The 24451-nt window shown below is 40.7% G+C and overlaps 1 protein-coding gene across 9 annotated transcripts in view; it reads right to left on the bottom strand.

Annotated features, from left to right (window-relative positions):
- Positions 1-21191, bottom strand: part of LOC137287441 (CUGBP Elav-like family member 2) — a 227569-nt gene extending 206378 nt beyond the window's left edge. For 7 of the 9 annotated variants that reach the window (XM_067819716.1, XM_067819717.1, XM_067819725.1 and 4 more), the window contains exon 1: positions 20244-20472. In XM_067819716.1, the coding sequence (XP_067675817.1) occupies positions 20244-20326 (83 nt within the window). In that variant the 5' untranslated portion in view covers positions 20327-20472. Of the gene's footprint in view, positions 1-20243 lie in introns of all 9 variants that reach the window. The other 2 variants (XM_067819726.1, XM_067819713.1) reach the window with 1 other exon arrangement.
- Between the last annotated feature and the right edge of the window lie 3260 nt (positions 21192-24451).

The following is a 24451-nucleotide window of genomic DNA, read 5'->3' as shown; positions in this document are numbered from 1 at the left end:
GCACAGTTAAAAGTCAGCGGATCAAAGTGCTCCCTACTTCTGACGAACATACATTCATACTTCCATCACCATTACATCCAAAATAACTTCAATCTCTTTTTGGTGAACAACACGTCAAGAACCAGATTAGAATAGGCCTTCAGCAGCCCATGTTTGTCCTAAGAGACAAAAAACGGGATCGAAGGTCAGACTTACCAACCTGCTAACTGCGTAGCTCCATGTTCATACTGCCAATCACTGAATACATTCCGTTATTTACAGACCACCGTCATATAGCTGGAATATTGCAGAGTGAGCAAAACATCAACAAACGTTGAAGAACAGTTCCATTTTTTAACATATTTTTTTATAAAAAGACCAAACGGCATGAAGCTGCACACTAGTGGTGGGAATGATCAAAACTTGCTCAATTTTCAGTGCAATATTCAGTGTTGATTAACGGTGACAGACGCCATTTGCAATTACAAACATGTGTCAACCCTCGAGAATAATGAGTCTACAAAGGATCACAGGATCTATAACCACTACAACTTGACATATTCGAAATATGAAGCACACATACACAATGACAAAGACATCTGACATCGAACATTCTAATTCTATTTTCAAGAAAATCCCATCCAAGCTCTGGCATGTGTCAGTCAGTATTCTCAAACCTCGTCGTCAATAGGTTGTATTCATTTTATTCTGGTTTTATTCATGTTTCCCATAGTGATCAAAATATGGCCACGTTATCAAAACTAAACCATGCATGTGTTCGATGCATGTGTGGATTTTTTTATGAATGTTATAGCATGTTCCTGAATTGAATGATCATGCAATAAATATTAACGACACATTCATATAAGGGTCTTTGACGACAACAAATTCTTGGTGTTATTTCAGGGCCATATGTTATTCATCCTGTAAGATTTATAGTTGTGAATTACTTTGCTGATTGGCTAAAGAAGCTGACAAATTGCGCTAGAAAATTACAATATAGATTTTTAAAAAATACAATTTAAAAACTGATCGTATAAAAGCAGTTACTTTTCGCAAAATCCCTCGTTTCCGTCAGAGACTACCGCTGTTTACAACCACGACTTCGTCAGGCTTGTGAGCATTCCATTATAAAACACCATTGGCTTTAAAATTGATTGGCTTCGGTGTGACAATTTCAACATGTTTTTTAGTGTAAAGAGCGAGTTAAGATTGTCAGTATCGACACAATCAAGGCACAAGTGTCAATTTGCTACCTTCGTGAAGACTCGGGAACTGGATAGGCAGTCGATCGATTTACAGTAATCACAAACGCTGATAAAAGCTTCGGCGACGCAAACGGAAATCATAAAGTGACTGGTTGATCTCACGGTTTTAACAGTCAACTAGCCAAATAACCAACAATCGCAGTTTCTTATACTTTCGTTCCCGCGAAGGAGGCACCTTCTAACCTCTATTTATTTCCCGTGGATAAGATCGTATGCAGTTAAGCACAAAACAGTTCCAAGCAGATTAAGGATGGCTGAATCTGCGTTAGTTAGGGGCTTAATCACAAATCACGCCACCAACAATCACGGCATTCCTCATCCGGATTCGTGTTACAACGACCATCTGACATTACATGCCCTAAGGGAGGAAATGTCAATAGGACAATATGTTGAAAACACATGCCATTGTGATTAATTACACACGGGCTTAAATTGATCATTGGTATGGGTTATTTGTAACAAACGCGGGCAGAGCTTTCAGCAGGATCAGCTGCTGAATCATTAAGTTATCATTAATCATTGTGGGATGCAGATTGTGTTTGTACATGCGCTTGAGGTAACAAAACAAATACGAAATCAAATCCAAATATATAAATGGAACAAAAGACAGCCATAACACGGTTTTATTTCATGCATGTGATAGAAACGACATAATAATGGTTGTCTTGCTGTGACTTTGATTAAATCTGGACATGCTTAATGCGATCTAGTACTCGTTGGACCATTAATGCAAACACTGGTTGCTATTCTAAACTCAATATCCATACTTAGTTGGCATGTTAATAAGAGATACCCGTTTGATGACTTGTATTAGTGTTTATGTAAGACCAGCATGGCAGTTACAGTGTGCAGTTGACATGCTTCAGTGAAACACGAATGTTGACGTGCACGATGCTATTGTAAAGAATTAGAGCTGGTAGCCTAGTGACTGAAAAGCTGGGTTCAATGCCTCGCATCGGTACAATGATTCAAGCCTTTTCCTGAAATATTGCTCAGCGGCGTAAATTCATAGTCATTCACGGAGAGGCATGTGTGATACAAATATTAACCCAAACAGAAATGATGGGAAGCATAGTAACTAACACATTCTTTCATCATTCAAGCGACTAGGGTTCGATACCACACATGGGTACAATAATTCGAAACTTTTCCTGGGACATTACGGCGTAAAACCATACTCATTCGCCGATACCCATATATGATTCAAATATCAACCCAAACAGCAAAAGGTGTGTAATTGCAAAGCAGGTGTGATACATCGAGCTATTAATCTGAATCTAATGAAACACAGACTACTATTTTGTTCCTCAACAATATTATTCAAAACATTATGGAAAAGAGCAAAAGAAACCAAACTCAGTCTTTTCTTTGCCAAAATGGCTTTAAACCTGGATTCGTTATCCGACTGGGATTATTTTATACACAATTCGTAGCTGTGGTGCGGACCTTAGGTGGGTAATGTCTCGCCAGCTAGACTCAGTCCAGTTATGTTTTGATAGTGTTTGTAATTTGGGGTTCATATTTAGAAATGTAATCCGAAAACAGGTTATTTCACCGCGTTAAGTGAAACCAGGAAATCAGAAATGAGCACCGATCAACGAAAGTTAAACTTGACACGACAAACAATCTCATGAGTTACATCGATATATTTCCCCAGGCATTCGCATTGTAAGATGATATAGCCAACGGATACAGAAGCTATTAACTTACCTATGGGTGCACTGTTAACACTGAGAGGCATTGTCGAGTGTTATACAGGAGATTCTAGTATGTCACCTAGAGATAAGGCGTTACAACAACTAAACTACGCTGTACAGGTTAAATACCCCTAAATAATTACACACATGCTCGTCGATAAGCACAGTTTACACTTTCTGTCTCGGCTGGGAATGTAGAAATACCGTGGAAAGTAGTCTGACAACGATCCATCACTAACGAACTCCAGAAAAATAATATTCTAACATGCCATTAAGCCCAACGTATCACAAGACAAATAAATAATTAACAACAACCTGCTGTTTCTAAACAAGCAATAAATATTCTCACCAACTGTAATGAAAAGATAACTGGTTGATGGTTTGGCCTAAGCATCCTTTTCTTCGACCTGACTCTGATGATTAATTAACAGGTGGTGTCTGTTTGGCAAATGGATGTTTACGAACGTTGGTAAAATATACATGCTTCATCAACAGTACAAGAGACACACGGTTCTGTGTTACAGATCATTTGCTCATGTCGCGATCCCTTTCACAGAGAAATATTACACGGAGAACAGTCACTGTTTCCATGTTACCCCACCAACACCCCATTAACCAGCTTCACCAAGATACGTTTATGCACTAACACATCACAGTGATCTACTAAATTAACAGTGGTTTGTGACTTCGACGCAGATTTTCTTCCAATTGCTATAATCCCTTTAAACTTTACTGCCACCTGCTTGCTTGATGTATACATGAATGCGAAGTAATTTGATTCAGGTGTGTTTGAAGTCGAGTGATGAGGCAACTAAATGCAATTGGATAAGAATCTTCTTGCATCGATTACGTTGAATGTTCCCATCGTGAACAGTTGACCACAGCCTACTTGAGGAACATGGCTTCTGAGGAACCACTCTTCTGATCTATTCAAGAGACCAAGACGGTGATGTTTTTAGACGGCTGGGTTGAAGACGAGATCGTTAAAGAAGTTATGGAGTACAGTGTAGGGACACATCAAAGACGGCCTGGAACTGGATGAATCTGCACGACATGGGTGGAACGAGTTTACATTCAATAAGGACCGAACCATCGTTTTAAAATCAATGTGGAATCATCAAAAGTGAATGTTTCAGAAGAATATTGGACACGTGAAATTTGTTGGACTCTAGTGGGTTGTTATCACAAAGTGGGAAAATCCCCTTCAATGCGACTATGGCTGTTGTTGAATGGTCACCGTAGGTCGACTTAGGGACCTAGGCAGAGGCCGTGTTGATACCTTCTCAATAATATTTGAATTTTATGCTTTCACTTTGGAACTTTCTTGAAAATTTTATCTATTTTTGTAATTACTTGCGACGAATAAACCAATGTAATGTCGGTAAAAAGAACATAAAACATGGGAGTTAAGCTCGGCGTTAAAATGTTACGTGTGTGAGGAACGACCTTTCTTGCATCGATGCAAAAGATAAAGGTGTAGCGGGTCACGATGACCCAGGTCGTCATGACCTTTATGCTGTATATAACACATGTCATGCATGCACTCATGAGTCGTAAAGGTGCTACCTCTGATGCATTAAAGGTGTTTTCATAAGTTGCATGAGCAAAATAGACAACAGGAGGTAAACGTGAATTTAAGCTTCTGGGATGTTATTCACTTCAACAGAATAACAAACTATCAAGATTGAAACAGCAGTGATGGACGAGATCTTCAGGGGAAACAACTTCGTATTCAGAGAAATTGGGATTTTTTGTTATCTTAAGCAGTGTATTTTAATGTCAGCAGTCGGTGGTAACGTTATCGAACTGTATAATGGATCATATATGTATGTATGACCAACGCAATGTAACCGGTAGGGACCAGGCATGTTCAATATTGATCGTGTTTCAAGTACATTTCTATGTCAGTTTAAACATCCTTTGCTGTTGGAGAAACCATACACACGCTGTTAAGATCAGAGACCGTTGAAAGGTAAGTATTGGAATAGAGATGAATCAATGCGATAGTGCACATGCGTTAAACGAAACTTTAAAATTGTACCTGTTCAGAACAAAAAGCTAAAGGTATATCCAGATTTGTTAAAGTTTAAACCCTTTCTATCATGATGCTGAAACGATTGTCTTTAGAGTGTGTGCACTTCAACGTATTCATAGCCTTCTGAAATGCATTCAACACACAACCTAAACACCATGTCGCTAATGTGCACGCTGATGTGAACGTTTAGACCTTTGACATTAATCTACCTATCAAGCGACAATCGGTACCCACTCGGATCATGTTTAAATGTGCTCTTTACAGAAGAAAAAACATTATCACTTCATGAATATTATATTGGAATAGCTTGTTGCTAGCCGTCCGAACATTCCTTTGCGTACAGCCAGTCAAAAATACACCACCTTAACCAATCACTCAAAATCAAACTCGTGCACACCCAGGAAAACCAACACTCCAATATCAAACTCGAACACACCCTGCAAAACCAATCACTCCAAATCAATGCTAAAACCCATCTTGAAAAACAATCACTCTAAATCATTGTTAGAACCCAATTATTCACCCGATATCAAAGTTCGAAAGCACCTTGGAAATCAATCACAACAAATCAAAGTTAAAACCTACCTTCAAAACCAGTCACTCCAAAATCAAAGCCCGAAACAATATGGCAAAAACACTGAACATGTACCGCCACTGCATTATGCGGTAGAATCGTATCCGGAGGTTTTGACTTGATATAAATTTCTGCACAACCCTTAGTACCCAAATATAATCTTGTATTACCTTGAGTCCCCAGACTAGTGGGACTGAACATTGTATTGCTTATCATGTCTTCGTGTTCCGATTCCATGGACGGCTGTTCATGCTATCAACCACGAAGTTATCGTGTGGAATCACATAAAGGTCACAGTGACACAGCTCCTATTCCAGTTGGACAAACAAACATTCCCCACTCCCCGTATCTGCGCTTACATTCCCACAGGTGTATTTAGAGGAACGTAACTGTGTACACAGTAAACATTCGGCAACATAAATAGATGTATGTTCAACATACGTACACATATACATACCTCAAACGTTCGTGAGTTTTGGGGGAGTGTACCTGGAATGGTTTCAACTACAACATGGAAAAGGATGCTCAGATATCTGTTGACGCATTAACTTTTACAAGCATTACTTATACACTCTTATAAGTGATCTTTATCTGTTTCTGTTTATGTTCCATCATCACCAAGATCGCTAGTATGATTCCAGTTCTTGGTTCCAAAACCATTAACATCATTTAAAGATTACAACATCTGGACAAGGTCAGACTGGTCAGACCCATCGTTCGCTCCATGTCATTGCTCTATTCCCGTGAATTCCAGACAGTGAATCTGAATTCTCCTAGGAGGTAGAGGAATCAACAAGAGCTTTGCGGAAAATATGCAAAATCCCCACACTGTAGCGTAGTGCAGAGTGTCAGAAGGGTTGTCATCTTGGGTACTACAGTTTCTGTGATAATTCACATGCTGGAGATAGTTATCAGGGAAAATATGTCTTTTTACGCTGAAGGTTTATGACGTCAGTTCAGCTTTGTACGTTAAGTAACTAAACCGAGATGAACATTCTTAAAGTAATACACGATTTAAGAAAAGCAAAAGAGTTCAGTTTTCATATTCATATTTTTCTGATGTCAATGACAATGAATTTCAGTGTGCAATCCGTTTCACGTCGGCGCCACCCACTAAAGTTTTATTGTGCTGGTATTAATAATCCTATTATTCAAGGCTTGTAGCATGTCTAGATCAACAGTTTTGTTCACTGTTACCGGAACGATATTGATATAGACATTTTGTTTGTTTACAAAGCCATGTATAGGGTCAGAGAATGAAAAAAATAATTAAAGAGAACAAGGTCCATTTGTTGGCATGGGTCGTATAACATAATTTTCTCTCATTTTCCATGACAAACTCCGGGTCATCAATGAATGAACCAGTGAGTCAAAACCTCATCATCATTGTCGTCATCACCATCATCATCGTCGTTATCGTTTACATCATCGTCGTCGTTATCGTTTTCCATGACACCCTCCGGGTCATCAATGAATGAACCAGTGAGTCAAAACCTCATCATCATTGTCGTCATCACCATCATCATCGTCGTTATCGTTTACATCATCGTCGTCGTTATCGTTTTCCATGACACCCTCCGGGCCATCAATGAATGAACCAGTGAGTCAAAACCTCATCATCATTGTCGTCATCATCATCGTCGTCGTCGTCGTTATCGTTTACATCATCATTGTCGTTATCGTTTACATCATCATCAGCATCATAATCGTCGTCTTTGGTACCACCGCCATTATCGTCATTGTAATCGTCATCGTCGTTATCGTTTACATCATGGTCATCATCGTTATTTTCATCATCATCACCATCATTGTCGTTTTCGGCATCCTCCTCCTCCTCTTCGTCGTTTTGGAGATGCAACAAATATAAACCACCCATTAAGAAGGCAGGTTCCCCGTGAGACAGACCAGCAACAAGATTGACCCGGAAACAGACGTAGTGCGGTAAATCCGGATGAGCTGTCCTCACAAGAGGATTCCGTGTCCTTTCGGTGACACGAGGAATCCCTCATCATCGTCCAAGCCGCTTTGAAAACCATTTGGACTAGTGATGAGTTCACGTGAGCTGTGTCGGCAACACCGTTCAAATCCTATCTCCTGTCTTTGAAGTTGTGGACAACGAACGCTAACATGAGATTAATGTGAAATATTGATGAGGAATATACATCAAGAACAAAATAGATTACCCACGGAGGATGTAGACATACTTAGAGGTAATACCAGGGGGAGAAAAAAGTGCACTCAACGTTAGATTTTATATTTGTCACTAGGGCACCTAATTTGTATCCAACGACATTCAAGTCAGGGCATCTAAATCCGATAGAGAACTTCATTAAAGATGCATTATGACACTAACGAAGTTTGTTCTGCGACTAATTCGAGTAAATCTATCACTGGTAGATAATTAGTGCGCGTAACTACTGCCTGTATGCGTTACACGTACGTAAGAGCTATAAAATCTGTTCTTATAGAGAGGTAATTAGTGGATAGTGTATACTTCCGATGACACATCACGTCATAATATTTTTAAATATTTGGCGGAGAAGTATTTCTGTGTGGGCACGAACAGATGGGTGTATTCGCCATCAGACAGCAGCATCTCCCGGGGGACACCGTCGTTGCAACAAACTTCGTGTGCGTGACGGAGTTAATTAGAGGCTTGGGTTGCAGAACCTGTGTAAATATAAGATTATGGCATGCCTATTCCCCGGCTTCCTTGACATGAAAAGCGTCGTGAGATACTGAGGAAAATAAAACGCGAGCAAAGGCATCAGTGTTTTAACTAACTGCACGCAAGTCCCGTTTTTGTTTTCATGGAAGGGGTTAAGTGTACTTTGAAAAAAAAAATTATTATTATGTTTGACATTTCTTCTGGGAAATTTACAGAACTTTAAATTTTCATGACTTAAACACTTTAAGAAGTCGTTAAAGCTCACATCATTCTTCAAGATTTACAATCTTATCATCAACAAAAACCGAGTTAGTATGCCAGTGTGCAAGTCAGCCAGGGAGCTGGTGATCTTGTAGACCAGTAGGTAATCATGTCTGGTGGCTATTTACGGTACGCCAGTGAGCTTGTTGGCAAATGAGCTAAGGAGTCAGTTGGCCAGTAATCAAGAGTGAGTGAGGAGAGAATTTAGTTTTACGCAGCACTCAGAAATATTCCAGCTATATATGGCGGCTCTCTGTAAATAATCGAGTCTGGACCAGACAATCCAGTGATCAACAACATGAGCATCGATCTGCGCAATTGGGAACCGATGACGTGTCAACCAAGTCAGCGAGCCTGACCGCCACATCCCATTAGTCCCCGCTTACGACAAGCATAGTCGCCTTTTATGGCAAGCATGGGTTGCTGAAGGCCTATTCTACCCCGGGACCTTCACGGGTCGAGTAATAAAGAGATTTAGTGAGCCAGTATGCCAGTGAGCAACTACTCCAGCATATGAACCACAAAGTCGAGAAACCAATAGGGCAGTTACGTCTGTAGTCACTCTGTCGAGAAATAGTTAAAGACGTAACTAAGCAAGGGAACAATAGAACCTGCAGGCCAGTAAGTGAGTGATTCGGTAAGCAAAAGGACAGTAGGTGGGTGAGACTTACAGAACTTTCAGTTCTTGTGACTGTATTGCTGTTTGTGGATCAGAATTTCACAACAGTTCATGTGACTGTATTGCTGATTGTGTATGAAAATGTCACAACAGTTCATGTGACTGTACTGCTGATTGTGTATGAGAATGTCACAACAGTTCAAGTGACTGTACTGCTGATTGTGTATGAGAATGTCACAAGGGTTCATGTGACTGTACTGCTGATTGTGTATGAGAATGTCACAAGGGTTCATGTGACTGTACTGCTGATTGTGTATCAGAATGTCACAAGGGTTCATGTGACTGTACTGCTGATTGTGTATCAGAATGTCACAACGGCATGAGGCTCAGTCATTCAACAAGCAAACAAAGCAAGCATGCAAGCAAGCAAGCACACACACTCCTTTTTGCCCTATGCCTACAGTGCAAAATCCTTAACATTGTGACATTAGAGAAAAAAATCAGTTATGTGTTGGTTTGTGTATTGATGTACATCTATCTGCAGATGGTCTGATAATGGTCTGGATATGAGTATCACGATCATTGATCCACGCCTCTGGGATACGAGGACATGTATCAACCAAAACACTCAACTTGACCACTGAGTCCATTTAGTTGCCTATTACGACAAATACAGCTTCAAAGAGGTCGAGACTCAACCACACTGAGTAAATGGAACAGGCAGCCTTCTGGGCAGTTGGATGACGTGGACTTGATTCCTTCATGACACGAATGGTAACCTAGTTCTGTAGCCTTGTCCTCTAAGAAACATATTGACTCACCGAGATTTAGTCTGTCATGCAGGTACTGAAGCAAATATATATATTCAATAAAGCTAATGTAAGTCTAGAAATGTAGTCCAGATTTCCACAAAATGAAGAAAGTCTCAGGACTCCTTTTCATCATATTGCATTGTTTTACAGTGACCTGTTTTATCTGTAAAATGTGTTCATCTTAGAGACTTGTTGTTAGTCTAACCGAAATCCAACAGTGGCAGTTTGGTTCTGATTGTATTGATTTAGTATATAATGCTTATTGCATGATCAGTATATCCCAGAGGACGTTGAGATAGGCTTCTTGCATTGTCATCCAACACCCCCATTAAATCACAAAAAAAACACAACATACCCAGCACATAATTCAACAGTATCTGGATACACTTGCCAATGTGTGAGTCCAATTACACCGTAACCTCCATACAATATCTGGCACCTGTTCAGCATGTGCTTAGCATCTTTGGTCCTGTCCTCCAGCACATCGTATCCACGGTTACATCAATTAGCACCTCCCCCTATCCTTCTCGTGGGTGTACCAAAAAGAACAAAGAAACGCATATCCGGGTTTTACATCTTGTGAAAGATGGGGACAGGAAACGCTAGTGACAGAAAAAGAGAATGTAACTTGAGACGGGAATGTTAAGTAAGAAAGACGCTCGTCATGTAAGTGAAGTGCACTTTTTTAAGAAGCACGATTGGCCTCGAGGACTTCAAATGGCTGGTATATATGAGCGGTGATTGTATTTGATACATCACTGTATAGTCTATGTCACTGTGTACGCCACGAGGTAATGTATCGCAATAGGGAACCTTTTTCAGAACGTACACTGAAAGTAAGATCTCCATAAATTCTTTACAACTTGTCCGAGATGGTTAAAACGTTCGATCATCACGAACACAAGAGTTTGATTCCCAACAGGAGTACAATGTGTGAAGCAATTTTCTGGTTTCCCCTGCCGAGATATTGCTGGAATATTGCGACAAGTGGCGTACAGCTATATGCATTCAACGGTGACACAATGGATGATAGCACAATACTACAGTGTGTTTGGTGTTTAACGTCGAAGTAAAATCCTCTTTTTTCTAGACCAGGGATTGATATTATGAAACGTTTCGTTGTTGCGCGATGAACGTGACAACGTATATGAATGCCACGTTATTCAACCGGTGGTGTTCACTTCACCTATACAACACCTATATATGATCACAGATCGCAGGCACTTCTTGGATAAAAAACGATATAATGATATGATCTTCTTTGATGTTGCCGGAAGAACCTGACAGTTCCACCTTCCATAAGAGTGAGTGAGTTTAGTTTTACGCCCCACTGTATAATTCCAGCTGTATGGCGGCGGTCTGTAAATAATCGAGTCTGTCCTTTCACAAGATTCAACATGTCACTTCGTACAATACAGGTTATCACTAGTTGTCACAGGTATCACTCCTTTTTAGAAAATGTTTTTGTGAAGGTACTTTTCAATATTTAATCAATACCTTGAAATGATTTTGAAAAGACACATGAATGACATCGACACAGGCCTATGATATGAAAGTCGTATTGGACACGGATTTCATTTCAGCTCGACAGCCGGTACGTTTGACTTATTTGTGCCATACATGTATATTCACAATCATATACAAAATCTGACAAATGCAAATAAAGCCAAACGTGTTCAAGGATAATAGCCAGCCACCTGGATATGTTCTGAATGACAAAAGAAGTGATTGCACTATCTTGGGAATGCCCTTCATTAAATAATGGCGCATAACAATAACCCAAAAAGGTTAACAGAAGAAGGTCTAGAGTCAGTCTGGATAAATACATGCCTCAGGGAAGCGTGGCATTAAAGGAATACATTGTTTTCCTTTAAAAAGCTTTAACACCTGCCCTCAAAATACATTTCATTGCTCTATCACTGAACATAGCATACACAGAAGCGAGAAAGCACGGCGAGTTACTGTGAACACTTAACCCCAAGCGGAAGTCCTCCAGGGTTAAAAAGGACATAATGTGTGCTGCCAATGACGGGCTAAGTGCTCCAAATGTTGGTAAAATAGCGTTGCTGAAACTGCTGTTTGACATTAACAATGTCAGCATCGCACCTTGTTTCATGTATTCTTCTGGTATTACATGAGCCAAATGAACCACAACGAGTATAATAAAATATTCATACTAACAGACTACCAAGGTATCTCATGCAAGGTGGATGTAGAGCCAGCGTGCCAGCCTCCACCAAACACCTGGTTTGAATTGGCCTTTACTAAACGAGCACTTAGTGAGAATACGTTCCTGGCCCCATGTTGCCCCATTGGGACACGGGTCGATAAATGTCTGGTGAAGTTAGTCATGCAGATGAGCCAATGCAGAGAGCACTAGTAAGAAGAACAGGATGGTTCCTGACTCTTGCTTCTCCTGATAAATTGACTCTGCTTGATCCAACTGTTTGCATCTATAACCATATTATTTCATTTGGCGTGGGGAAGTGAGCTGTCAAAAACTAGTATTTACACCGAATTAAATAACAGCAGGAAAAAAGAGATGACTATTTTCGAAGCTGTTACCCATCATCAAAGGCTAACTAATGGATGGAATGTAAATATATTGTTCAATCGATCTTTCTCAATCTACACTTTGTATAATGAGTATTGTTTCTTGGCATACATCACACAGGAGACGATGTAAGAATATCATAATAGTTAAAGGCAAAAGGTTGTCGACGTTGTCGACGTTTGTTGTTATGTTGCTTTAATGTTTTACATCATTTGATCCCAATTACACCTTTCACACTGCTTGTTAGTCATCAATATTCCTTCATCGATCTTGTCTTCCTAACGCATGCTATTTGCTCACCCGATACCAAACCTGATTACAACTTGATAATGCACGCTAGCCCCGGTTTTTGACCCTTGCAAGAAACAATATTCATATATGTTTGACGTTATTGATTACTTCGGCTCAAACCCAAGTCTCAACCAAGGTTGTTATGACTCATAAGAGGCTGGGTCTGTATACGCTTATTCAGAATTATAATTGTTTCTTAAAAGGTTATAAAGAAAACACGTTCGGTAAGAGCACTGATTTCAATTACAATATGATCAAAGTCCATCGATTGAACTACTTCCTTAGCGGTAAAGTTTGTCGCTGAGCCTTGAGGCTAAGCTATTAACGTCTTTGCCATAACCCTAGGCATTACAGAAATGCTTTTCATGTTAATTAGTGACAATACCTGTCTCTGTGTCTTACTTTTATGATCGCACGTTGACGGACGTCTCGCATGAAGACATACACCTGTACCTCTTACCGCTTTCATGTGCTTGTTTCGACGAATTCTTTTTATGCTAAGATTTATATACATTTTCATCATAAATCTTATTATTGTCTTCGACGTACATGCGCATGTTTATACAGCAGACAAGTTACATTGATGAGATCAACTGATATATTCCTCAAAGGTTAGTGACATTGTAACATGTATGTGCAAAGCAGCAACATTCATTTACCTACTATCGATATAGCCGATGATGCCGTCACAAAATAGCAATATTAGGCTGTTCGCCGTAGAAACGATGACGTCACAATGGCGTCAGGGCTGTGTAAGTCCCATGACGTTATCAATATTCTCGACGGGCATGCCATTTGTTATTTTCAGTTAATGATCAAAAGGATCTTCAGTGAAATACTATAGTCCTATCTCTCACAATTTCATGACGACTGATCCACAGAGATCGGGGTCGGAATTGATCTTCAGCAACCCAAGTTTGTGAACACCCACAGACTTACTGACTTGGCTGGAGCACGTCATATGCGCAGGTGTATGTTCATAATATTGACCACTTGATTGTCTGGTCTAGTTTTAAGTCGTTTGGACCTGCAATTTGAGTTTTTGTATTGATTACACTAAAAGTAAGATCTGTTCTTCCTAGAACTGACTATTTTCGCGGCTCTTTTTTAAAATTTGCACAATCTAATAATCTATTGAAAATATACGCCTCAGGTTTCTAATTATGTACAGTTATTCGTGACTTTAAGCATGCCAGATGATAATCTTACGTTCCCTCCACTGGTATTTCATGACGGTATACGATACGATTTCTGTCGGTTATATAAGCTGGTATTGGTGAAAAGTAGCATGGTGTCATCATTGATTTACATCACACTGGCGCATTTGTACGTGATGGAAACTGGGGAAGCGTATAATCAGGAAAATGTATTATGTAGTATCAGACGTAACAGACGCTACGATTAATTAACGAGAACGTTTATTTCCTGCAGCTAGACTGTCCCCAACAGAAAACAAGCTGTTGTGGGAACGATCTGGAGTCCCTTCATCTAACTCATCATGGATGTGTCTGAAACAGTAGAACTATCATAGCTTGTCTTTATACGCGGAATTCGGTTTCAAAAGCATTAGGGCAATTTAGTGTGCACTCAAATCATAAGGGTAAAACATATATGAAAGCATATTATTGTTTTGGCCATTTCCGTCCAATTCAATATCAAACCATGTTATAATTTAACACTAATCAAAGTATATGGTTCACGTGGTCACGTGGGCTAGCCTAGTGTTTAAAGCGTTCGTTTGTCATGCCGAAGACCCGGGTTCGATTCCCCACACATATAGAATGTGAGAACCTATTTCTGGTGTCCCCAGCACTGATATTCCTGGAATATTGCTAAAAGCGGCGTAAAACCACATTCACTCACTCACTCAAGTGTTCACTTCAGTTCTTATATATTTATTGTTACAATGTGATGGTTCGGATTAAAATAAAAACAAACCTAGTTAAACCACAGACTCTGTTTGTATATGTAAATTCAATTGTCTTGGACCATTGGAATGCATTCCAAAGCAAAGTTAATAATGGTTTCTGCAACATCATTCCGTGGTTCATTTCCACCAAATCTAATACATTACTTCATCTGCACATGTCTGATTATGAAAGGACAATATCAATTTCCCGTCCTATCTATCATTCTGTCTCGGAAAATGGGATAAAATGCATTTCTAATTGGAACCGATTATGCAAAGAGCAGATGTTTTGCTTCAGGGTCGTTGCAAGAGATAAATCTATCGAGATACAATCAAATGCAAGCTGGTTGTCTGGAGTGGGGACGATTCGTCTTACTGGACAGCATTAAGAACTCCAGAGCAGGGGTTCTCCATCCTCCCCAAAAAATCCTGGAAACATTTATCGGATTGAAATTCCTAAACGTGCAGACACTATAGAATATTGAGTTTCCCCATGCCATGTCACAGGCTTAAAACAAGAATATGCTAAGTATGGATCCTAAAGCGGTTCCGCTGCACGCAATAGTTAATCAGGTTGGAATCCTCCCCTTTCTGGAAGTGTCAGAGAAATGAAAAGCGCAAATAACGATAGTTTTGCTTACATAATGTGTATACACGTAACATGCAAGTTATACATAATGGCGTTTTAATAGTTCTTTTCTCATCCATCAAATGTGATATTTGGAACTGTTTTCTCTACATCATTGGCGGAACGTCAATTGTTTTCCGTAGCATACTATGTCATTTTTAAACGCAAAAAGGTTTTATTGCAGTCATGTGATGTGGTTTCAAATATGTCTCTCAAAAGAAAGAGATATAAAATCCCTAAGGCTACATTTGAGGAATTCAGTTATTTGTCTTTATTATAATACGTTCATATTACAGATTTTTTATCGTGTCACCATGGGCGTGCTTGTTTTTCTATTTTTCAGGTCAGTGTTTTCGAATGTTGTTAACTGCCGTAGGACGCAGCAAATAGCAGCAACACTTTCATATTTTCCACACTGAATCCATTGAATAGGTAGATACTGAAGGTGTTTTAGGTGGAAGAGTTTATGTAACTGTTTTCGACTATCATCCAGTATGTTATGGAAGAAAATAATGGATGGAGTGAGTTGGTTTTTTCACGCGCACATGACAGCGTTCCCATCGTATTAGCTTGTGTGTGTGCAGGGGAGCGGCTGTATATTTAGCCATATATAATCTATAAGGTCATCAAAAACTTTTATCTCTCTGTATATTTGTCTTTAGGTGTTTCCTTAACAATCAATAAGCATATATATGTTTTGGATACTTCAACACTTCACAACTGCAAGGATTGTTAATGTCATTGATTAAATACCCTGCAAGTTAAGTGGATCAGAATTATCCTTACAATAATTGTTTCTGAACGTTATTACTTCTTGAAAGAACATTTCTTGCTGTGACGCGCTTGGTATGTAAGTGGGATTCCTGTTTGTGGAAGTCAATTAGTTGTGTTGTGTCACTGGTCTGTCTGAACATGCTCGATTCCCTCTACAGCATCTGGTGACTGGAGATTCAGCAGTATTGTATTATCTACATCCTAAAATGTCCCCCGTGTAACCAGCAAGCTAGTAATAGACACCAAGTCAGCACTTCTGTGTGCCAGGACAATATTGCGCATAGCACAATGCCATCGGGAAAAGGCATGACACTATGTTTCAAAGCGATGTCATCTGTGTTCGAGAACACACAACTGGCTTCCATTAGGTTACCACTACGAAACACTCACGGTGGTTTATTCTGTGCTTGCCAACATTCCAGCCACAGAAAGATACATCCGCCATATCCAAATCTTGTCCTCCGGAGTGAATGAGTGGGTGGGTGGGTAGGTGAGTGGGTGAGTGAGTGAGTGAATTTGGCTTTAGAACGCACTTTAGCGATATTCCAGCAACATCACGTCGGGGGACACCAGAAATGGGGTCGCTCACTAAGCTACCCAACCGCTCCCTTATCCTTCGGAACAGAATGGAATGAACAGACAATTTCATATATTCATGATTTTACAGAGGATACCACATTACCCTCTTAGAGGCGACATAGTCCAATTTCTTTGATTCTGTCAACATTAACACTGTAGCCCTTATTCGGTATATGTGAGGCTGTGTGCGATGCTGTACGCTCACACTCATGGTATTTTGTCTACACTTCTAACCCCAACACCGTTTTTCAAGAATGGTCATTAATTAAGGAGCTGCAAAATTCAACAGTACAGGGCGAATAAAAATGTGCCTAAGAGTCAGTGTTCATAAAAAGACAACCTGTGGTATAGGCTCGAGTGAATCTTTAACTTGTAACGGATGAACGCGATTCTAAATTCTATGAAAGGAAAAGGAATATGTTATTATTACACAAGGATATCTGATATTACCATCGTGCATGACCAACAGCAGAAACGCCGGAAATAGCTTCAGCAACTTCCTATCGGATATCCTTGTGCCTTGACAAAAGAACTGGAATTGCTCATAGCACTTACTTATCAAACTTATCAAATATACATGGTCGTTTCGTATATGTCGCTTGCTTACTGAAGAGGTTCATACCTTACATTGTATATGCCTTGGACAAAGAAACATTCTTGAATAGATAAAATATATATGACGATATATGATATTCTTTGAGAAAATTTTTTATCTGTATGATATGTTTTGTGAAGCTATCTTTTATTAAATTAATATCTGCATGAGGTTCCGCGCTTGGGTGCTTGTCGCTTCTGATCTCGTTAATGCTGCTATAAGCTGTACCCAAAAAGTGGATACGTTTCTTAATGTGTGGGAAAATATTCTTACACGTCCAATACATGGTACAGGAAGATTACTCCTGTCAAGATCTATAGTTACTCAGAGGAAAGACAACAGTATTAATTACTTCATTAATTATGTTTCGATTAATGATTAAATATCATTTGATGTATTTTCAGTGAGTTTTACATAGTGTGCTCACATGTTCAATGTTCGGTTTGTTTGTTGTTTAACACTGAACTCGGCAATATTCCAGCTGCATGGCGGTGGTTTGTAACTTATCGTGCCTGGACCAGACAATCCAGTGACCAACAACATGAGCTCTGATCTATGCACTGGGATGCGACATGCGTCAAGTAAACTTGCTATTCTGACCACCTGACAACCTGACCACCAGATCCCGTTAGTCGAATCTTATGACTGGCTACCAATTCCGGTTCCAAGACCAATTCTAACCCGGATCTTCACAGGTCCCAGATTCGCTGAAATTACTGTAAAGGCAATGTTACTCGTCAGTAATCAAAATAATGGTCTCAGTTTCATCCTTTCATAATTAACCAAACCAAATGATAAATCCACAAGATGAAGTCCCGTTATTTATCCCCTGAGCTGTCAAGGGATATTTCTCCACTGGCGTTCCCCGTCGGGGAACATATTAGATTAATTAGCGTTGGAGCATTGTGGTCGTGGTGCGAATCTCATCAAAGACATTTTATATAGATTACTAGTGATTTTACAAATTATATACTGAGTTACGACATTAATGTCGTATAACGAACACATCTAAGGGGTAATTAGAAACGTAAGTAAGTGACAATGCTTAATTTATAACATTCTACCAATCTGTCATGACGAAACACGTTCAAACTGGTTTTCTAGTCATAGTGCAGAAAAATGCTGAATCGATAATGCATTTACCAAATAAAAGTCTATACTGCATAATATCCGGACCGTTACTCAAGCTTGCTTCACATTCTGTTAATATCATATTCAAAAGTATTGACTGGGAAGTCAATACTGTGCCCAAATAGAAGTGTGTCTATTTACATGTAACAGATTAGTTGACACTAATGTCGTCGTGTTGAAAAGTCTTATTTGTATAAAGGTCAGTCTGAAGTGCAAGCTGTACTCGTGTGGATGGGAACGCACATAAAGCCATCTGGCCAACAAGCAGATAACCACCTGTTGTTAGTGAGCCACAACGATGGCAAGTCCTACCTCAGCAAGGTACACATGTAACGCACTACACATACATTGCTACGTCTCCAGGTTGTGGCATAAGCTGCAGATGGATGTATTTCAGTGTCAGGATTATGAATGTTGAGATTTGGAACAAAGACGTATGTGTTCTATTCTTATCTACATCCGTGCAAATGTCGTGAAGCACAGTGATGAAGTATAACAGAGTCAGAGACGGATTATAATTGTTATATCACTTTCACGAGTAAAGTGTTAACATCACTGTTATTTATGGGCGACACGTAGGTCATGGATCTGTGAATGCCACGTTATCATGTAAAGAAAAACTAGCTTAAGCATGAATCATGACTTTATTATTTATTTTAGAATAGGACAAGAATTCCAAGAAAGCGATTATGATTCAATTTGGTATTGCTTTAAGGGGCTTTTTTATGAAACTGCGTTGTCAGTCTGCACTACCGTATGAACATCCCGACATTAATCATGATCCTATTTAGCTTGGTCATATTTAGACATATGATCCCAAAATGAGACACCGTATTGCATGGTTTGACTATTGAAGTCCTGTATGTCAGTATATAACAATCGATGAATTATTCCCATGCATTTGTGCACTCTGTTGTTTATTTTAGACTATCTTGTGTTGTTTTATCAGCTTCTCTGGTTTTCACTTTATCTTCATTATACAATGTGTACTGATAAGTAACTGTCTAATGGATCAACAATCTCCAAATATAACATACGTGATATAATAAACCTCTCCAGGTTGCCCAGTGTGATCCTAAATTATGACGCTATAAATATTTACTTTGTCACTGAATACCAAGAGTGTGAGGAGTGCAGTGTTGCCGGAGGCTCTTAACGGTGTGTAGTTTGCTGTAACGTTAGCCGTTATCAAATATTCATTTTCATGTTTATCAACATCTCAATGTAATCCATTTTGTCACTTCGTGTCACTAGCTCTGAACGTATTACAACACACCTTGAGGTGTATTGCAAGCCACCTGTAGAGTTACCGCGAACCTAGTACTGTACATATAGCATTTGACTAATGTAAACAAAACAGACTACCACGTGTTCTGCTGTGCACTGCACTGCACTAAGGCACATGTTAGGAAAGTGTTGTCCCTGTGGCATAATATGTGACAATTTGAGACTTGTAAGGACCCTAGACTTTTAATACAAGAGTTATGTTTCATCATGCTCATTAGGTGTAATCCACGGCTTCCTTTTGTTGATTACTTATCGTATGTTGTATTACAAGAAGTAACGTGATACATGGTTGCATGAAAAAAACATTTGTTGACACCAGCTGATATATAGTATATAAGAAGCTATACGAATCTTCAGATACACATCTAAACACGACATGCATGTAACATCATTCAGATAGTGAGCAATGCGGTAGCTTGATTTCTTTCATTCTTCATAGGAAGAACTCGAGGCAAATCGGCTAGAGCCACCGACGGCTGGTAAAAACCTGGTCGATACACCATTCAGAGAATAGAGAAAACCGTACATAAGCGACGGACAACTGTCACAATGTATCGACAGATAGAAATAAAGAATGCCTACCGTTGGAGCTTGCACAGGTCTTTGAGCAAAGCTTGTATTGCTAATACCGCTCCCTTCGGTTTGCTCCTTTCTCCGCGACGCATACTCCAATCCGCAGAATAGGAACAACTTTCGTATTCCAGTAGTGCTTAAAGCGACTGACTGACTCCACGTGAGTACAAGACCGTGTACAGTGTGGCTGAGGCAACAGTGGAGGTTGTGTCCGTCCGTCCCGCTAGTCAAGCGAGGAGGCGATGAGGCGAGCGAGGGAAATAGGTCACAAGCCGGCGGTCTTGCTACCCGTCAATTACTTCACTCCAACTCAGCACGAGTTGCTGTGTCAGTCTGGATGTGTCAGACCTTCCGAGGAACTTGTCTAATTGCCAATCAGGACATTGCTCAGGTTCGATCTCGGCTGAAGCGATAGCTAACAGAGTCGGGTTGCTACGGAGTTGGGAGGCAATTTCCGCGTCGCTGGTCCTTTCTCGTATTTATCATGTTTATGTATGGAAATGATTGCCCAACTGTTCCCAAATATAACCAACAGTGTTGGGTCTACTGTTAAATGACCAGTCACTGACCCACAACTGCCGACGTGTGTACGACCATTGGATGCGAGAGCGGCTTATCAATGGCAAGATTTACATCACGCGAACAGTACCACAGGGTTCTGTGTTTAGATATGACCACATCCTCTTTGCAGCCACTAAGTGGACACATCCGGAAATAGATTCCAATTTTTTCAAGGCATAAATACTACCGGAGATGAGCCTCCTGAATAAGATTTATCGACAAACAGCTATCGACAAACAGTCATCTTCAGCGGCGCTGGGAGCATTTTGTGTAGGGCGATAAAGATCCTTCGTCACAGTTCACTCTATCATATTTCAGGGACTCCGATGGGTCCTAATTGTCCGGAGGAGCCCCTCTGGCTGAAGGTGAAGGCACTTGAAGTAGCTGGTCGGTTATGAGAACAAACACGCAGACACGGCGACTTGTAGGTCCCTTATACACGTAGCAGTGAGGGAGAAGAGGACACAGAAGCCATAAAGTGCAATAGATCGTTGCAGTCAAAGAGCTGCAGTTCCCTAGGGGTACCGATGTGAAGTGCCTCAGACATTATTACCCTTGTCAACTTGAGAAGGCTAGACTGATTTGATCTATGGATATATTGCTGGTATTTTACTATTTAAGTTCCCCAAGTCGGAATATATGTATGTACGTCGCACCAACAATCATAGGGTTCTGGAGCGTTCAAGGGAGACAACTCGACACAACTAGATGTGGTGCTTCGGACGACTGTTCCATTTGTGCCCCCTATGTTAAAGTTGTTACACTCACACCAACTTACTATCATCCTACAGAAGGTTTTCGAACACTTCGAGCAATGACTGGAACTGTATCAGGGCTTCTAAGCTTAAATCAATCATTGACACATGGCACATGGGGTAAACGTTAAAAACACCGACACAGCATCAGGGCAAAGTTGGTATTCGACCCCGCGAGCACCTTGTCAGATTTATTAGACAACATAAGGCGAAGCATAAAGTCTCAGCTGATGCTTGATGTTTCAGTATAGTGAAAAAATGAAATAACATTTACATTTTGTCACATCCATACATTCATTAACGTGATTAATATAGTGTTAATAAGTTACGTCATATAGCGATAATTCTGATAGTTGACAGGTAAACTTGAAAGAAAACCCCTTTAAAGTTTAACTGATCGTGTTTATCTGGTTTTGAATATAACAGCTACGCATTTTTATAATGAGATAAAGGTTAAGGTCGGATGTAATAAAAAACTTAATCGTCAGCATAAAGATCAAAGTGAAGTACAAATCACTCAAGCTGTATAAATGTTTAATATAGGAACATCGTTTATTTCCACATTTACATAGATACTGATATACATAATGTAAGCCTCAGAGGCAGTAGGTAAGATCCTATGCTGTTTCCGTGGCGGTGGTAAAAGCCCAAAATACTACTGACCCTCGAAAAATCGAAGCAGTAACATAACAGTTTGAGGAACAGGGTCCAGCTTACCGTGAGTTATGAGTATAATGTCTAGCCGTATATATCAACGAGTGAGTTTAGCTTTACGACGCTTTTAGCAATTTTCCAGCAATAACACGGCGGCGGATTCACATTGTACTTTTGTGAAGAACTGAGGCTGGATCTCTGCTGTGACGAGCGAACATGTTAATCACTAGCCTAGCACTTTCATTGGAAGCGTATTGCTTACCACTGTGAGGTTTGGGCGAAACTGAGGGCATTATACATGTTCACAAGCAATAGTTTGATCACCATAAACGTCGTCCTCCCCACTTGTATGATCTGTTAAAGTAGATCTATAGACCGATGTCCGTCACTAGAATGTCTGAGTGTCAACCTATAAACGGTACTATATATAGCTTCACAATTTGTGCAAACGTGAAATCAATAATTTATAAAACAACAAACGATTTCACTCATTTTCATTTTTAGAATTTGTCACCTTGAACTACCCGCACCGTCACCACAACAAACACCACGACACCAGTACCAGTACCAGTACCACACACCATACCACCACCACACCACCACCACACCACACCACACCACCACCACCACCACACATCACCACACCACCACCACACCACACATAAGAATAACACCACACACCACACACCACAACCACTATCACCAGTACCACATCACACACCACCAGTACCAGTACCACAACCCAAACAACGCACCACCACCAGTACCACTATCAGCGCCACACCACCACCACACCACACATAAGAATAACACCACACCACCACCACCACCATCACCAGTACCACATCACACACCACCAGTACCAGTACCACAACCCAAACAAAGCACCACCACCAGTACCACTATCAGCGCCACACCACCACCAGTACCAGTAGCACACCACACACCAGCAGCAGCACCACACACACACACACACACACCACAACTACCACACATCACCACACCACCACACATCACCACACCACCACCACACCACACATAAGAATAACACCACACCACCACCACCACCATCACCAGTACCACATCACACACCACCAGTACCAGTACCACAACCCAAACAAAGCACCACCACCAGTACCACTATCAGCGCCACACACCACCAGTACCAGCAGCACACCACACACCAGCAGCACCACCACCACCACACCACACACACACACACACACACACACACACACACACCACAACTACCACACATCACCACACCACCACCACCACACATCACCACACCACCACCACACCACACATAAGAATAACACCACACACCACCACCACCATCACCAGTACCACATCACGCACCACCAGTACCAGTACCACAACCCAAACAAAGCACCACCACCAGTACCACTATCAGCGCCACACACCACCAGTACCAGTAGCACACCACACACCAGCAGCACCACCACCACCACACCACACCACACACACACACACACACACCACAACTACCACACATCACCACACCACCACCACCACACATCACCACACCACCACCACACCACACATAAGAATAACACCACACACCACCACCACCATCACCAGTACCACATCACACACCACCAGTACCAGTACCACAACCCAAACAAAGCACCACCACCAGTACCACTATCAGCGCCACACCACCACCAGTACCAGTAGCACACCACACACCAGCAGCTGCACCACACACACACACACACACACACACACACACACACACATACATACACACCACAACTACCACACAGCACCACCACTAACAGACACCAGTACCACCGACAATACTACTACCACCTAAACCACACACCACACACCAGCCGCAGCAACGAAAAAGCACTGTCAAGACCTGGATATGATGCAGTGGTTTTCTTCATACTTGTCCCTAATCTCTCATTCAGGGAAGAAACGTAACTGGAGGAAATACCGATGAAGTGGTCTTACGTTTACCTGCCTTATTGCTACCGCCAAGGAACTGATACCTGCACTTGAATCCCATGATACAGCCTACATCCTCGCCAATATAAGCCAGGTTACGATGACTTAAGGCTGGAATGTAACTTAAAACCAATACTGCTCTTCAAATGCTTTCATAGGTAATAAAATGGGACTGTGAGTGATGATTGTAAAAACAGCACAACAACTGCAATGCAAGCTTTATATAATGTGAGCAGAACGAGACGAGACAGTTCTCATGCGCAACATACATGG

This window comes from Haliotis asinina, chromosome 6 (genome assembly GCF_037392515.1).
Source record: "Haliotis asinina isolate JCU_RB_2024 chromosome 6, JCU_Hal_asi_v2, whole genome shotgun sequence".
NCBI classification, from domain to species: Eukaryota; Metazoa; Mollusca; class Gastropoda; order Lepetellida; family Haliotidae; genus Haliotis; species Haliotis asinina.
Note: the sequence above shows the minus strand (reverse complement) of the source record. Positions and strands in the feature narration are given on the sequence as shown.